The 18,575-nt window shown below is 42.7% G+C and overlaps 1 protein-coding gene across 1 annotated transcript in view; it reads left to right on the top strand.

Moving 5' to 3' along the window:
- LOC129811080 (PEX5-related protein-like) overlaps positions 1 to 18,575 on the top strand; it is a 173,907-nt gene that overhangs the window by 92,850 nt on the left and 62,482 nt on the right. Inside the window, exon 4 of the mRNA XM_055862233.1 lies at positions 9,719 to 9,937. Within this exon, the coding sequence (XP_055718208.1) occupies positions 9,719 to 9,937 (219 nt within the window). The remainder of the gene's footprint in view (positions 1 to 9,718; positions 9,938 to 18,575) is intronic.

Below are 18,575 nucleotides of genomic sequence, written 5' to 3'. Positions count from 1 at the left end.
GTCGAGCATTACATTTCATTTCATTACAGATTCAACCGAAACGACCAGGGAGGTTTTCTAATGCCTCGTAAAGATGCACAGCTATTGGTAGATGGGTAAAACAACAAAAAACAGACATGGAATATTCCTTTGAGCATAGTGAAGTTATAAATTACACTTTAGATGGTGTATCAATACACCCAGTCACTACAAAGATACAGGCTTCCTTCCTAATTCACTTGCCGGAGAGGAAAGAAACCGCTCAGGGATTTCACCTCGAGGCCAACGGTGACATCACTACAGATCCAGGTTTGGCTATGTCACAGCCAGCCGCCACAGGGAGACCCATGAGGCGATTGGCCCAGCGTCGTCTGGGTTAGGGGAGGGTTTGGCCTGCTGGGATGTCCTTGTCCCATCGCACTCTAACGACTCCTTGTGACGGCTGGGCGCATGCATGCTAACTTCGGTCGCCAGCTGTACGGTGTTTCCTCCAACACATTGGTGCGAGCAGTGTGTCAAGAAGTAGTGTGGTTTGGGCGTGGTTGTGTTTCGGAGGACGCATAGCTCTCGACCTTCGCCTCTCCCGAGTTTGTACAGGAGTTGCCGCGATGGGGCAAGACTGTAACTACCAATTGGATATCATGAAATTTGGGAGAAAAAGGGGTAAAAAGTAGTTCAATAGTTGTGATAGGAGAAAACTGAGGATGGATCAACAACATTTTAGTTACTCCTCAACACTAACCTAATAGGCAGAATGAAAAGAAGAAAGCCTGTATCCTGTTTGCAACAAGGCACGAAAGTAATACTGCAAAAAATGTGGCAAAGCGTTTCAATTTTTGTCCTGTATACAAAGCATTATGTTTCACAGAAGAAAGAGAAAGAGATATAGGGGACGTAGGTCTGGGTGCCTTGTAAGGATCCGACGGCGAGTGGGTAATTTGTCTTTACCATCGGTCCAATTAGCCAATGTACAATCATTGGATAATAAAATAGAACTACGAGCACGTATATCCAACCAACGGGATATTAAAAACTGTAATATCTTATGTATGACTGAACAACGAAATGAAAAACATACAGCTGGTGGGTTTTACGCTTTTTCGGCAGGATAGAACAGCTGCCTCCGGTAATGTAAGGAAGTCTTGAGGTTTTGCTCGCCTGAGGTAGAGTATCTCATAACAAGCTGTAGACCACACTATTTACCAAGACAGTTTTCATCTATATTCTTCGTAGCTGTCTATTTACCACCACAAACCGATGCTGGCATTAGGACCGCACTCAATGAGCTGTATACGGCCATAAGCAAACAGGAATACGCTCATCCAGAGGCGGCGTTCCTAGTGGCCGGGGACTTTAATGCAGGGAAACTTCAATCCATTTTGACTAATTTCTACCAGCATGTTAATGTGAACCAGAGGGGGAAAAAACTATAGACCACCTTTACTCCACACACAGAGACACGTACAAAGCTCTCCCTCAACCTCCATTTGGCAAATCTGACCATAATTTTATCCTCCTGATTCCGGCTTACGAGCAAAAACTAAAGCAGAAAAGCACCAGTGACTCGGTCAATAAAAAAGTGGTCAGATGAAGCAAACGCTAAGCTACAGGACTGTTTTGCTAGCACAGACTGGAAATGTTCCGGGATTCTTCCGATGGCATTGAGGAGTAAACCAAATCAATCACTGGCTTCATCAATAAGTACATTGATGACGTCGTCCCCACAGGGACTGTATGTACATACCCAAACCAGAAGCCATGGATTACAGGCAACATCCGCACTGCGCTAAAGGGTAGAGCTGCTGCTTTCAAGGAGTGGGACTCTAACACGGAAGAAATCCCACTATGGCCTCCGACGAACCATCAAACAGGCAAAGCATCAATACAGGACTAAGATCGAAACGTACTACACCGGCTCTGACGCTCGTCGGATGTGGCAGGGCTTGCAAACTATTACAGACTACAAAGGGAAGCACAGCCGCGAGCTGCCCAGTGACACAAGCCTACCAGATGAGCTGAATTTCGTCTATGCTCACTTTGAGGCAAGTAACACTGAAACATGCATGAGAGCATCAGCTGTTCCGGACGACTGTGTGATCAAGCTGTCCGTAGCCGATGTAAACAGGTCAACATTCACAAGGCCGCAGGGCCAGACGGATAACCAGGACGTGTACTCTGAGCATGCGCTGACCATGCTCAGAGTACACGAGTACAGAGTACAGAGTACCAACTTTTCAACCTTTCACTGACTCAAGTTTGTAATACCAACATGTTTCAAGCAGACCACCATAGTTCCTGTGCCCAAGACCACTAAGGTAACCTGCCTAAATGACTACCGACTCTTAGCACTCATGTCTGTAGCCATGAAGTGCTTTGAAAGGCTGGTCATGGCTCACATCAACACCATTATCCCAGAAACCCTAGACCCACTCCAATTTGCATACCGCCCCAGCAGATCCACAGATGATGCAATCTCTATTGCATTCCACACTGCCCTTTCCCACCAGGACAAAAGGAACACCTATTTGAAAATGCTATTCATTAGGTAACAACACATCTGCCATGCCATGCAGATCCTCTACATGGGGGCCCCTCAGGGATGTGTGCTCAGTCCCCTCCTGTACTCCCAGTTCACTCATGACTGCATGGCCAGGCACGACTCCAACACCACCATTAAGTTTGCTGATGACATAACATTGGTAGGCCTGATCACCAACAATGATGAGACGGCCTATAGGGAGGAGGTCAGAGACCTGGCCGTGTGGTGCCAGGACAGCAACCTCTCCCTCAACGTGATCAAGACATGGAGGTGATTGTGGCACGCCCCCATTCACATTGATGGGGATGTAGTGGAGCAGGTTGAAAGCTTCAAGATCCTTGGTGTCCACATCACTGTCATGCCACTACTGTGAGGATCCAAAGGATCAGGTTACAGTGGATCAGCTCTACAGTGCTCTCTCTCTGTCCCGCTCGGGGAGGGTTTTATGACAACTCACTCGATCATAAACTATAGGCAGCAGACGATTCCTTTTTGTATCTAATTTGGGTGATCCGAATGTCTGTGTGCCTTGTGAAGAGTTTACTGCCCAAGAACTTCAACATCAAACAATGGGCACCGGGACAATATATCTCATCCTCCGAATGTTGGCAATGATGAGAAATGGAATGTGAAAGATGAATGTCCATTTTGTGATGTCATTAAAAGTTAAATGAAGACGTTATAATGAAAACATTGTAACTTTAAGGTTTTCACAACGTGTATATCATGTTTGCATACTTTACGTTATATAGAAAATATCCAGTGTAAAGAGAATGTTTTTGTGATGATAAGATTGTGAGTTTAGTTCTCTAACGAGATCATAGTAAATTGTGATACCTTGCCTCGTATCTAGACACGCCCCAGGAAACCCAGAGAGCATGTCAGCATGACGTAAACACCCCCTTTTTACCCGAGGGTATGAAGCATTTGAGTTAAGATTTAACATATCAGACTAGGATGACCAAGAACTATAGCTGAGGTCTACGATTAGTCACAACCCTGCAACGCAGATGAGGTTGAAGAAGACAAAGGAACCTCTTAACAATCAATGCTACGGTTGAGTAGCTGTTCTCAGTACTGTATCTAAGAAGGTGAATTTAAGCAGGACCTTCCGGTTATTCTCTTCAAATCATTGTTCGTCTACATGGCTTTCATCACCACTCTGGGATCATCGACACGGCTGATTAGCCATCCTCAGGAGACCACTCTTCCAGAATGAGTGCAAGTAAACAGACCACTAAGATGGACAGTGTGATATCTTGTGGACAATCAGAGACTTACACCCGAGAACAAAGGAGAAGGCCATCCAAAGAACAAGGCCTCGGACCCTTATCACCAAGCGGAACCCGGCCCACGAAGGCCTGGGCCCAACAGAGATACCCGACGAAGACCTTCAACACGTAAATACATGCATTACTTCTTACCCGTAAGGGCGGCAGTTCGGGGTAAGGTATTAGGGCTAAACGAAGCGTAGCTTACAAATGTATCCAAGTGTCTCTCTCTCTCATCAATTTCTAATCAATAACCTATTCCGTGTGTATGTACATCTGTTATCATTTAGCTTGTTAGTAAATAAATAATCAACTCAATTTGTGTGGTACGGAATGATCATTGAGACCCGGGTTTGTGCAGATTTACGGAGTCTACGACATTCAGAATGAGACTGATATGAAGAAATTACAAATTAATGACTGGTAGGATATCGATATATTCTTGAGTTAATTCGGGAAACAGTAACTCATTAAACAAACTTTTACCAGTGGTGCCCAAATTCCTAATGAGTTAATTGTTACATTATTAATTGAATCAAGTAATAATTAAACGTAGTAGGTAATTATTCGATAAATAGCACATTAATGATAGTCACGTCACAACATTACCAACAAACTATCATGGTCCAAACACACCAAGACAACCATGAAGAGGGCACGACAAAGCCTATTCCCCCTCAGGGGACTGAAAAGAATTGGCATGGGTCCTCAGATCCTCAAAAAGTTCTACAACTGCACCATCGAGAGCATCTTGACTGGTTGCATCACTGCCTGGTATGGCAACTGCTCTGCCTCCGACCGCAAGGCACTACAGAAGGTATGGCCCAGTACATCTCTGGAGCCAAGCTTCCTGCCATCCAGGACCTATATACCAGGCTGTGTCAGAGGAAGGCCCTAAAAATTGTCAAAGACTCCAGCCACCATAGTCATAGACTGTTCTCTCTGCTACCGCATGGCAAGCGGTACCGGAGCACCACGTCTAGGTCCAAAAGGCTTCTCAACAGTTTCTACCCCCAAGCCATAAGACTCCTGAACGGCTAATCAAATGGCTACCCAGACTATTTGCATTGTCCCCCCCCCCTCTTTTACACTGCTGCTACTCTCTGTTTATTATCTATGCATAGTCACTTTAACTCTACCTACATGTACATATTACCTCAATTACCTCGACTATCTGATGCCCCCGCACATTGACTCTGTACCGTTACCCCCTGTATATAGCCTCGCTACTGTTATTTTACTTTACTTTATTTGTTACTTTTATTTTTTACTTATCTATTTTTTACTTAACACTTATTTTATCTTAACTACATTGTTGATTAAGGGCTTGTAAGTAAGCATTCACTGTAAGGTGTAACCTGTTGTATTCGGCGCATGTGACAAATACAATTTGATTTGATTTGAAATTCACCTTACGGCAGGACAATAACCTAAAACACAAGGCCAAATCCACACTGAAGTTGCATACCTAGAAGACAGTGAATGTTCCTGTCACGTGAGTGCCCGTGTCACGTGTGCTCCGTCTCCGGCCTGTAGGTCACCAGGCTGCTCGTTATGGCACACACCTGTCACCATCATTACGCACACCTGTGCGTCATCAGACTCATCTGGACTCCATCACTTCCCTGATTACCTTCCCTATATATGTCACTCCCTTTGGTTCCTTCCTCAGGCATTATTGTTTCTGTTCCTGTGTCATGTCTGTGCGTTGCTTGTGTTTCTTATTTTGAATTTTGTTGTGTTTATTTATTAAAACACTCACTTCCTGAACTTGCTTCCCGACTCTCAGCGCACATCGTTACAGCCTTGTTTACAGTTTTTACTTAAATCTATGGCAAGACCTGAAAATGGTTGTTTAGGTAATGATCCATAACCAATTTGACAAAGCTTGAAGAATTTTGAAAAGAATAATGGGCAAATGTTGCAAAATCCAGGTGTGGAAAGCACTTAGAGACTTAACTAGAAAGACTCACAGATGTAATTGCTGCCAAAGGTGCTTCTACAAAGCATTGACTCGGGTGTGAATACTTATGTAAATTAGATTTTTTTCTGTATTTGATTTTCAATTTTAATGTGCACATTTTTCTAAAAACATGTTTTCACTTTGCCATTATGGGAGTATTATGTGTAGATGGGTGAGATATTTTTTTTTTAATCCATTTCATATTCAGGTTGTAACACAACAAAATGTGGAATAAGTCAAGGGGTGTGAATACGTTTGAAGGCACTGTATAGAAAGCCATCTCTGTACTTGAACAACCACATAAATACAACGATTTTACTTTTGCATGTAAAAAAAAATGAAAAGAATGATCACCACTACACATGCTGCCACTGTTTTGAACAGATCAGATTATACTATTTAGAATGAGCAGCCAGCTCGTGAATGAACGAGTGCAGCAGTGAGAAGACAACAAGCATGCAGATGCAATAAGTGAAAAACCCGTTATCGAACTGGGAATAGCTAGATAACGTAATATCACAAAGCGTGATGCGCTATCCAGTTAACTTTCATTCTGAAATAACTTCATATTTCCGAGTTAGTCAGATATTAGTATAAAAAGACTTGACATTGGCATAGCTAGCTGCTTATCAAAGGTGCATAACTGGTTAATTTGATCAAAACATTGGCCAAACTATTTATCAATGTTTCTCAAAATTACTGTAGCTGGTAAATTAATATGATCATGCTTTGTGATACCCCCGGTTTTATGCTGTTTTAGTTCACACAACATGTCAAATTGCTTGACGAACAGTGCAGATGCAAAGTTTTGTAACAGAATGACGGCACAAACAGTCATAATATGACCAAACGTTGCATTTGCCCTGTTTGAGGGGTGGGGGGTGTTGTTAGGGAGATCTTGAACAATAAGAGTGTTTATGAAATTACCTGCATAAAATCCAAGATTCATTTTATGACCCCCCGTACCTGTTTTTTGGTTACAGGGTCTGCGGAAATACTGTTTTATGATTAGGCCTTGAGGTGGGTTTTAATATACCATGTATTTGTTTTACCCCCCTACCCCTTTACCGCCTTCTTTATAGATCGGAATGTCAAAAATATATATATTTTTGCCTGTATATGAAAAGGGTAAGCGTAACAATATGGAAATTGACTGAAGTTCGTGTAATAGAGGGCAACCATGACACTCCAGTGGAAATGTTCCTCCACTAAGAAGTTATGTCAGGGGGATTGTGTTATTGCGTCATGGTGGTCATCAATATTTGATATGCTAAACGCATATTGCAAACAATTAAGACACGACCACTTAATCCTGTTATTAGTGTGCTGAGGAAAGTACTGTAACTAAAAGTGTGGGCACAAAGCATGCCAAGTTTAGCTGAAATCAGACGTTCACATCTGATGCCCACTGTGTCCTCACACTGAGTGGATTGAGATGATTCAAAATGACAGTTTGTAGGTTCCCAATTGAAGGTCAGTGGCTCAGCAGAGAATTAGTGAGTGGAAACAACAGTGACTCACTTCTCGGTAATATCCACAGGTTGAGCTGTTCCGTTACAAAAGTCTAAGACAAACCTCAGCTCTTGACAACAGCAATAGACAATTTGATCTCCAATAAGCCTAGAAAAAAAAAAAAGATCCATTGATATCATTGTTCTCCATCACGATTCACACAAACCTGACCACAAAAAACTGCAATAAGGAATCTTTAGAACTCTAAAACATTATCATGTTAAGGTTGTTGAAAGCAGTGATCAGAACGTTAGCTGACATCCTCCTCCAAAAATATAATAGAAACACATGGGAACCCTTGGATGACCATGACAATGTAGAAATGAATCAATGAAATGAATGAATAGCGATGCTCAGCACACTATGATAGAGACGGTATACTATCCTTCGTATACATACACATCTAATATGCCTTCAGCTGGAGAGACTATTTGGAGGACTTCTTTTCAAGGCATTATCGTCATCAAGTAGACGCAAGGGTACCAAAACAGTTTGTCCATCTTGATTTCTTTCAGCACATCTGGCTTTTCTCCTGACACCGATAACCCTTCAGACAACATCTCCATCTCCCACAAGTGTTTCCTCTGATTTCTAATTGCATTTATCATTTGACGAGCACAGAGATATCAGGAGCGGAACACACTCTAATTATCTACAGATTACATTCAGAGGATCATCCCGTTTGTTTGTCATAAAACAGCAGTGTGTTAAATACCGAGGGATTTGTGTACACACAGAGGCTGAATATTGCAGAACCATCATATATACTGAATGAAAAATGTAAATGGAACATGCAACAAATTCAATGATTTTACTGAGTTACAGTTCATATAAGGAAATCAGTCAATTGAAATAAATCAGGCCCTAATCTATCGATTTTACATGACTGGGCAGGGGCGCAGCCATGGGTGGGCCAGGCCCACCCACTGGGGAGCCAGGCCCAGCCAATCAGAATGAGTTTTTACTGACAAAAGGGATTTAATACAGACAGAAATACTCCTCAGTTTCATCAGCTGTCCGGGTGGCTGGTCTCAGACGATCTTGCAGGTGAAGAAGCCGGATGTGGAGGTCCTGGGCTGGTGTGGTTACACGTGGTCTGCGGTTGTGAGGCCGGTTGGACCAAATTCTCTAAAACGACATTGGGGATGGCTTATGGTAGAGAAATGAACATTCAACTCTCTGGTAACAGCTCTGGTGGACCTTCCTGCAGCCAGCATGCTTATTGCATGCTCCCTCAAAACTTGAGACATCTGTGGCATTGTGTTGTGTGAGAAAACTGCACATTTTAGAGTGGTGTTTTATTGTCCCCAGCACAAGGTACACCTGTGTAATGATCATGCCGTTTAATCAGCTTCTTCATATGCCACACCTGTCAGGTGGATGGATTATCTTGGCAAAGGAGAAATGCTCAAAAACAAAAATTTTGTTCAGTGTATTTTATATGGCCGGTGAAATCAGACCAATGGAATGATATCTCTTATAACTGTATTACGATAGCAGTGTATATTACCTCACAATTTCACTGTAACAAACTAGCTTGAACAACGCAGAAAAAGCCAGTTTAAAAGACAACATTTTGATTTATCAACGGAACTACATCAACATATGCCATTATTAATTGTGTCTTTGTACACCTCAATTCAATTATTTTCTGCCAATGCTTGCACCAAGACAATAAACTAAACCATCTGTTTGAATTTGTTAAATCTTTATGCATAGCCTCTTTGCCTAAAACTTGACATGTTGATCTAATCTACTAATTTAAATGAATTAACTCCAATACATTTAGTTTTTCATCTGTATATATGTCTAATATGCCATCTGACTAAGTAGTTATGGCACTGTTCTTACCTTTATCATAATGAAACCTATCAGCACATAATTATGAAGACGGGAAGGGCCTTTTCATTCACATACTATAGGCTGTGAGCAGTTAAATGTACATTAACCTGAAAAATATCACCAAAAAAAGCCTTCATCACCTCTTTGCGGTCTGTTGAACAAGTCGAGAGCTTCAAGTTCCTTCGTGTCCACATCACTAAAAAACTATCAGGATCCACATACATCAACATAGTCGTGAAGAGAGCACAACAACGCTTATTCCCTCTCAAGATGCGGGAAAAAAATTGGTATGGGCCCTCAGATCATCGAAAAGTTGTGAAGCTGCACCATTGATATAATCTTGACAGGTTGCATTACCGCCTGGTATGACAACTGTTTGGAATCCGATCGCAAGGTGCTACAGAGGATAGTGAGTACAGCCCAGTACATCACTGAGGCCGAGCTCCTTGCCATTCAAGACCTCTATACCAGGTGGTGTCAGAGGAAGGCCCTAAAATTGTCAAAGACTCCAGTTTGTTGTGACAGCTTTGTTTTAGGGAGATGCGTCTCTCTGTAAAGAAAAGATTTGAACTGTATACCAAGAATCTAAACTAGTATTATCTACCCTTCCAGTTCTGACCTCCACATTGGACCTATTGGACCTCAGCGAGCCCGGAGAGAGAATGAACAGCAAGCAGGACAAGAAGAGCCCTCTGTCGTCGTTGCATGGGGAAGGGCCCAAGAACGGGCCTCACCGAAAGAAGACAACAGATGAGACCGAGCTGATCCGGGTGGCTGTGGAACAGACTGCCCCCAGCTCACACACTCCCGATAGAGTGTCACTAGACTCAGGTACAAGCACGGGAGCAGATGGTTTACCACTGAAACTATTGTCCATTTATAGTGAATCCTTATTTAATGTATAGGGCAAATATGGTATATTAGATTGTACTGGCAATTCTCACATAGAAACATCATTGGAAGGAAGGATGTTTGAAATGTAAAAAGCATTTTTTTTTTATCATGATGAAAGTGCCAATTTTAGACCTAAACATGCCTCCTGTAAGAACCGTACATTATACAGACAACAACTTGGTGTCATTACATTCCTTTTAGTGTGATCTAAAATAAGTCGTTTCTGAAAATAAATCACATTTATTCAACATTAAAAATACTAATATTGGGCCTCCTGAGTGGAGCAGTGGTCTAAGGCACTGCATCGCAATGCTATCTGCGAGTCCAGGCTCTGTTGCAGCCGGCCGCGACTGGGAGACCCATGAAAATAGATTCAAAGGCAACTCCCTCTGCTTGTGACTTGCTGAATGTGCAATCCTAAAGGAGGGCTGTGATTGGTTAATGACCTATAATGTCAATTACTATTTATAAAATGGGTCATATCATTAAAAAGAACCAGAGAGCCCACTCTGGAAATGTGACGTGTTTGAAGAGTATATTGTTACAAACAAGATATTAAGGCTGCAATATGTAATTTTTTGGGCGACCCGACCAAATTCACATAAAAATGTGAGTTATAGATCTCTCATTCTCGTTGAAAGAAAGTGTAAGAAGCGGTAGATCTGTTCTATGTGCACTATTTCTATGCTTCCCTTAAGTTTTGTTTTTCCGTCTTCAGTTTCAGTTTTGTACACTAGCTTCAAACAGTTGAAAATACAATATTTTAGGTTATGGACAATATATTTCACAGCGGTTTAGATAGTATAATGATTCTCTTTACAGTGGATTCGGAAAGTATTCAGACCCCTTGACTTTTTCAGCCTTATTCTAAAATTGATTAAATCATTTTTTCCCCCCATCAATCTACACACAATACACCATAAAGACAAAGTAAAAACAGACATTTCTGCAAAAAACTGAAATATCACATTTACGTAAGTATTTCGACCCTTTACTCAGTACTTTGTTGAAATGATTACAACCTTGAATCTTCTTGGGTATGATGCTACAAGCTTGGCACACCTGTATTTGGGGATTCTCCCATTCTTCTCTGCAGATCCTCTCAAGCTCTGTCAGGTTGGATGGGGAGCGTCGCTGCACAGCTATTTTCAGGTCTCTCCAGAGATGTTCGATCGGGTTCAAGTCCGTGCTCTGGCTGGGCCACTCAAGGACATTCAGAGACTTATCCCGAAGCCACTCCTTCGTTGTCTTAGCTGTTTGATTAGGGTCGTTGTCCTGTTGGAAGGTGAACCTTCGCCCCAGTCTGAGGTCCTGAGCGGTCTGGAGCAGTTTTTCATCAAGGATCTCTGTACTTCGCTCTTTTCACCTTTCCCTCGATCCGACTAGTCTCCCAGTCCCTACCACTGAAAAACATCTCCACAGCATGATGCTGCCACCACCATGCTTCACCGTAGGGATGGTGCCAGGTTCCTCCAGATGTGACTCTTGGCGTTCAGGCCAAAGAGGTCAATCTTGGTTTCATCAGAACAGAGAATCTTGTTTCTCATGGTCTGAGTGTCCTTTTGGTGCCTTTTGGCAAAGTCTAAGTGAGCTGTCATGTGCCTTTTACTGAGGAGAGGCTTCCGTCTGGCTACTCTACCATAAAGGCCTAATTGGTGGAGTGCCTGCAGAGATGGTTGTCCTTCTGGAAGGTTCTCCCATCTCCACAGAGGAACTCTGGAGCTCTGTCAGATTGACCATCGGGTTCTTGGTCACCTTCCTGACCTTGGCCCTTCTCCCTTGATTGTTCAGTATGGCCAGCTCTAGGAAGAGTCTTGGGGGTGCAGCCATTTTTTGGTACCTTTCCCCAGATCTGTGCCTCGACACAATCCTGTCTCGGAGCTCTACAGACAATTCCTTCGACCTCATTGCTTGTTTTTTGCTCTGACATGCACTGTCAACTGTGGGACCTTATATAGACAGGTGTGTGCCTTTCCAAATCATGTCCAATCAATTGATTTTACCACAGGTGGACTCCAATCAAATTGTAGAAACATCTCAAGGATGATCAATGAAAACAGGATGCACCAGAGCTCAATTTTGAGTCTCATAGCAAAGGGTCTGAATACTTAATTAAGTAAATACCTGTTTTTCCTTCGTTATTATGGGGTATTGTGTGTAGATAGATTTCTTTATCTATTTTATTTATACTTTATTTAACTAGACATTTCAGTTAAGAACAAATTCTTATTTACAATGACTGCCTACCAAAAGGCGAAAGGCCTGCTTCGGGGACGAGGGCTGGGATTAATATATTTTTTTTTTAAATAAAAATATAGGACAAAACACACATCACGACAAAAGAGACATTACAACACTACATAAAGACAGACCTAAGACAACAACATAGCAAGGCAGTAACACATGACAACACAGCTTGGTAGCAACACAACATGGCACCAGCACAACATGGTAGCAGCACAAAACATGGTACAAACAATTATTGTGCACAGACAAGGGCAGGAAGGGCAAGAAGGTAGAGAGAACAAAACATCATGCAAAGCAGCCACAACTGCCAGTAAGAGTGTCCATGATTGAGTCTTTGAATGAAGAGATTGAGATAACTGTCCAGTCTGAGTGTTGCAGCTCGTTCCTGTCGCTAGCTGCAGCGAACTGAAAAGACGAGCGACCCAGGGATGTGTGTGCTCTGGGGACCTTCAACAGAATGTGACTGGCAGAACGGGTGTTGTATGTGGAGGATGAGGGCTGCAGTTGATATCTCAGATAGGGGGGAGTGAGGCCTAAGAGGGTTTTATAAATAAGCATCAACCAGTGGGTCTTGCGACGGGTATAGAGAGATGACCAGTTTACAGAGGAGTATAGAGTGCAGTGATGTGTCCTATAAGGAGCATTGGTGTCAAATCTGCCGACATCTAGCAGCTAGAACCTTTACCCGCTGTTCTATAAATTACGTCTCATCTAGCATGGGTAGGATAGTCATCTGAATTAGGGTTAGTTTGGCAGCTGGGGTGGAAGAGGAGTTATTACGATAAAGGAAACTAAGTCTAGTTTTAACTTTAGCCTGCAGCTTTGATATGTGCTGAGAGAAGGACAGTGTACTGTCTAATCATACTCCCAAGTACTTGTATGAGGTGACTACCTCCAGCTCTAAACCCTCAGAGGTAGTAATAACAACGATGGGGAGAGGGGCATTCTTCTTATCAAACCACATGACTTTTGTTTTGGAGGTGTTCAGAACAAGGTTAAGGGCGTATAAAGTTTGTTGGACACGAACAAAGCTTTGTTGTAGAGCATTTAAAACAAAATCCGGGGAGGGGCTAGCTGAGAATAAGACTGTATCATCTGCATATAAATGGATGAGAGCGCTTCCTACTTCCTGAGCTATGTTGTTGATGTAAATTGAAAGGAGCATGGGGCCTAGGATCAAGCCTTGCGGTACTCCCTTAGAGACAGGCTTGGCTGAGACAGCAGATGTTCTGACTTTATACACTGCACTCTTTGAGAGAGGTAGTTAGCAAACCAGGCCAAAGACCCCCCTGAGACACCAATACTCTTTAGCCGGCCCACAAGAATGGAATGGTCTATTGTATCAAAAGCTTTGGCCAAGTCAATAAAAATAGCAGCACAGCATTGCTTAGAATCAAGGGCAATGGTGACATCATGAGGACCTTTAAGGTTGCAGTAACACATCCGTAATCTGAGAGGAAACCAGATTGCATACCAGAGAGAATACTATAGACATCAAAGCCAGTCAGATGATTATTGACAAGTTTTTCCAATACTTTTGATAAACAGGGCGAAATAGAAATATGCCTATAACAGTTAGGATCAGCTTGATCACCCTCTTTAAATAAAGGACGAACCGTGGCTGCCTTCCAAGCAATGAGTACCCTCCCCAGAGAGGAGAGACGGGTTAAAAAGGTCAGAGATAGACTTGGTGATTATAGGGGCAGCAACCTTAACCTGTTAGGCGGGCTGTCCCGACGTCGGTACACTTATGACAACATCCAGCTCTATTGCAGGGCGCGAAATTCAAAATCTATTTTTTTTTAATATTTAACTTTCACACATTAACAAGTCCAATACAGCATTTGAAAGATAAACATCTTGTCAATCCAGCCAACATGTCCGATTTTTTTAATGTTTTACAGAGAAAACACCACATATATTTATGTTAGCTCACCACCAAATAAAAAAGAGGACAGACATTTTTCACAGCACAAGTAGGATGCAAGTAGCATGCACAAGCCAACCTAACTAACCTAGAACCAACCTAAATAACCTGGAAAAAACTACCTCAGATGAGAGTTCTATAACATGTTACACAATAAATCTATGTTTTGTTCAAAAAATGTGCATATTTTAGTTATAAATCAGTTTTACATTACTGCTCCCATCATAGCTTGTCAGGTTCGTCCATGGGAGAGAGATAGGACCAAGGCGCAGCGTGTAAATAATACATCTTCTCTTTATTTAAGGAGATGACCAAACGAAGCAAAACAACAAATCCAAGACCGTGAAACAAAAACCGACTAAATGCAAAACATGCCAACTTGAAACAGACCTAGACACAGACTAAGACAATGACAAAATCAATGACCCAACAAACACATGATGCCTATGGCCGCCTAAAATATGGCTCCCAATCAGAGACAAATGAAAGACACCTGTCTCTGATTGAGAAACCACTCAGGCAACCATAGACATACCTATAAACCCTCACTAAACCATAGACATACCTAGACATACTCACTCAACACAAAACCACACACACAAAACCCAACAACCCCTTAACCATATAACCACCCAAACACAAACCTTCCCCATGTCACACCCTGACCTAACAAAAATAATAAAGAAAACAAAGATAACTAAGGCCAGGGTGTGACATAGCTACAGTCTGAAATCGCACGGGAGTAGCCAGAGAAAATACAGACACCAACGTCAACTACTAATTATACATCATAAAACATTTCAGAAAAATATATGGTGGATAGCTAATGAAAGACAAAGATCGTGTGAATAGAGCCAATATTTCAGATTTTTTAAGTGTTTTACAGCGAAAACACAATATATCGTTATATTAGCTTACTACATTAGCTAGCAGACGGCAGCATTGATTCTAGTCAAACGGTAGCATAGCACAGTTCGACAGATATATGAAAAAGCATCCCAAATTGGGTCCTTATCTTTGTTGATATTCCATCAGAATGTTGTAAAGGGGTCCATTGTCCAGTAGTCTTTGTTTGGGATCCAGAACGAACTATTTCCCTCTTGAATTAGCAAGCACACTGGCCGTGCGGCGCTAACCTCTCTTTCTTCAAACAATTCTTCCAAAGCATCACGTCTAAATCCAGAATAAATTTCAATAATATAATTAAACTATATTGAAAAAACATACTTTAGGATGCTATTGTGATATGTATCAAATAATATCGAAGCCAGAGATCATATTCACCTTTAACAAGCGCATTCCAGGAGCCGAGTCCATGTTCTAATTCGTGCCCAGAAAAAAATATAAAGTGCGCAGGTCTCACTCCAAGATGTTGTGTTCAGTCCCTGGACGAGATATTCAAGTCCTTTCTGCTCTCACTTCCGCATGACACCCAGAGGAAGGCGTATGACGTGTTTCTACAGTCCTAAGTGACATGCCCTTTTATAGACAAGCTCTTAAAGAGAGACCTCGCATTTGGAAATCTCAATTCCGGATGGGAAATGGGCTGTAAAAATAGTTCTGTTCCACTTAGAGAAATAATTCAAACGTTTTTAGAAACTAGAGACTGTTTTCTATCCAATAGTAGTAAATGTATGCATATTGTAAGAGCAAAAATTGATTAAGAGGCCGTTTGAAAATGTGCACATATTTTCCAGTTTTTCAATACGCCCCCTGCAGCCTTAAGAAAGAGGAAAGGGTCTAAACCATCTAACCCAGATGGGCTTTTGGCGTCAAGTTTAAGAAGCTCCTTTAGCACCTCGGTCTCAGTGACCGCCTGCAGGGAGAAACTTTGTAGCGGGGCAGGGGAAAAATAGGGAGGAGCGTCGGGGCTAAGGGGTGCGTTAGAAGGGGTGGGAGATGAGGAAATGTTGGACGTGGAAGGAGGCATGGCGGAGTCCAATAGGAATTTGACTCAGCCAAATTAATGAAGTGACTTAATGAAGTGGTGATTAAAAGAGCTCAGCCATGTGCTTCTTGTCAGTAACAACCACATCATCAACATTAAGGGACATGTTGTGAGGAGGAGGGTTTATTCTCCAGGGCTTTAAAGTAACTAACTTTGGCCTTCCGGATAGCCTGAGTGCACTTATTTCTCATTTGCCTGAACGAGAGCCAGTCAGCCTATGTATGCGTGTGTGCCGAGCCTTTCACCAAATGCAATTCTTGAGGCGGAGTAACTCTGCAAGATCACAGTCGAACCAGGGGCTAGACCTGTTTTTAATTCTCATTTTCTTTATGGGGGCGTGTTAACAATACCACTGAAAATATTTAAAAAAGAGGGTCTAAGCGTCTTTGACAGAGGGGATCAAGCTGATTCTATACCATTTTACAGAGGCCAGTTCAAGGAAGGCTTGCTCATTAAAGTTTTTTAGCAAGCGTCTATGACAAATCAGGACAGGTCGTTTCACTGAGCAGCTATTACGAACACAGGCTGCAAAACAGTGATCACTTTTTATTTATTTATTTCACCTTTATTTAACCAGGTAGGCTAGTTGAGAACAAGTTCTCATTTGCAACTGCGACCTGGCCAAGATAAAGCATAGCAGTGTGAACAGACAACAACACAGAGTTACACATGGAGTAAACAATAAACAAGTCAATAACATGGTAGAAAAAGAGAATCTATATACAATGTGTGCAAAATGCATGAGGTAGGCAATAAATCGAATAATTACAATTTAGCAGATTAACACTGGAGTGATAAATCATCAGATGATCATGTGCAAGAAGAGATACTGGTGTGCAAAAGAGCAGAAAAGTAAATAAATAAAAGCAGTATGGGGGTGAGTTAGGTAAATTGGGTGGGTAGTTTACAGATGGACTATGTACAGCTGCAGCGATCGGTTAGCTGCTCGGGTAGCAGATTTTTAAAGTTGTTAAGGGAGATAAAAGTCTCCAACTTCAGAGATTTTTGCAATTCGTTCCAGTCGCAGGCAGCAGAGAACTGGAAGGAAAGGCGTCCAAATGAGGTTTTGGCTTTAGGGATGATCAGTGAGATACACCTGCTGGAGCGCGTGCTACGGGTGGGTGTAGCCATCGTGACCAGTGAACTGAGATAAGGCGGCACTTTACCTAGCATAGCCTTGTAGATGACCTGGAGCCAGTGGGTCTGACGACGAACATGTAGCGAGGGCCAGCCGACTAGGGCATACAGGTCGCAGTGGTGGGTCGTATAAGGTGCTTTAGTAACAAAACGGATGGCACTGTGATAAACTGCATCCAGTTTGCTGAGTAGAGTATTGGAAGCTATTTTGTAGATGACATCGCCGAAGTCGAGGATCGGTAGGATAGTCAGTTTTACTAGGGTAAGTTTGGCGGCGTGAGTGAAGGAGGCTTTGTTGCGGAATAGAAAGCCGACTCTAGATTTGATTTTGGATTGGAGATGTTTGATATGAGTCTGGAAGGAGAGTTTGCAGTCTAGCCAGACACCTAGGTACTTATAGATGTCCACATATTCTAGGTCGGAACCGTCCAGGGTGGTGATGCTAGTCGGGCGTGTGGGTGCAGGCAGCGAACGGTTGAAAAGCATGCATTTGGTTTTACTAGCGTTTAAGAGCAGTTGGAGGCCACGGAAGGAGTGTTGTATGGCATTGAAGCTCGTTTGGAGGTTAGATAGCACAGTGTCCAAGGAAGGGCCGGAAGTGTACAGAATGGTGTCGTCTTCGTAGAGGTGGATCAGGGAATCGCCCGCAGCAAGAGCAACATCATTGATGTATACAGAGAAAAGAGTCGGCCCGAGAATTGAACCCTGTGGTTCCCCCATAGAGACTGCCAGAGGACCGGACAACATGCCCTCCGATTTGACACACTGAACTCTGTCTGCAAAGTAGTTGGTAAACCAGGAAAGGCAGTCATTAGAAAAACCGAGGCTATTGAGTCTGCCGATAAGAATATGGTGATTGACAGAGTCGAAAGCCTTGGCCAGGTCGATGAAGACGGCTGCACAGTGATGTCTTTTATCGATGGCGGTTATGATATCGTTTAGTACCTTGAGCGTGGCTGAGGTGCACTCGTGAGCGGCTCGGAAACCGGATTGCACAGCGGAGAAGGTACGGTGGGATTCGAGATGGTCAGTGATCTGTTTGTTGACTTGGCTTTCGAAGACCTTAGCTAGGCAGGGCAGGATGGATATAGGTCTGTAACAGTTTGGGTCCAGGGTGTCACCCCCTTTGAAGAGGGGGATGACCGCGGCAGCTTTCCAATCCTTGGGGATCTCAGATGATACGAAGGAGAGGTTGAACAGGCTGGTAATAGGGGGTGCGACAATGGCGGCGGACAGTTTCAGAAATAGGGGGTCCAGATTGTCAAGCCCAGCTGATTTGTATGGGTCCAGGTTTTCCAGCTCTTTCAGAACATCTG

Source organism: Salvelinus fontinalis, chromosome 14, assembly GCF_029448725.1.
Source record: "Salvelinus fontinalis isolate EN_2023a chromosome 14, ASM2944872v1, whole genome shotgun sequence".
Lineage (NCBI taxonomy): Eukaryota > Metazoa > Chordata > Actinopteri > Salmoniformes > Salmonidae > Salvelinus > Salvelinus fontinalis.
This window is presented reverse-complemented; position numbering and strand designations above follow the sequence as displayed.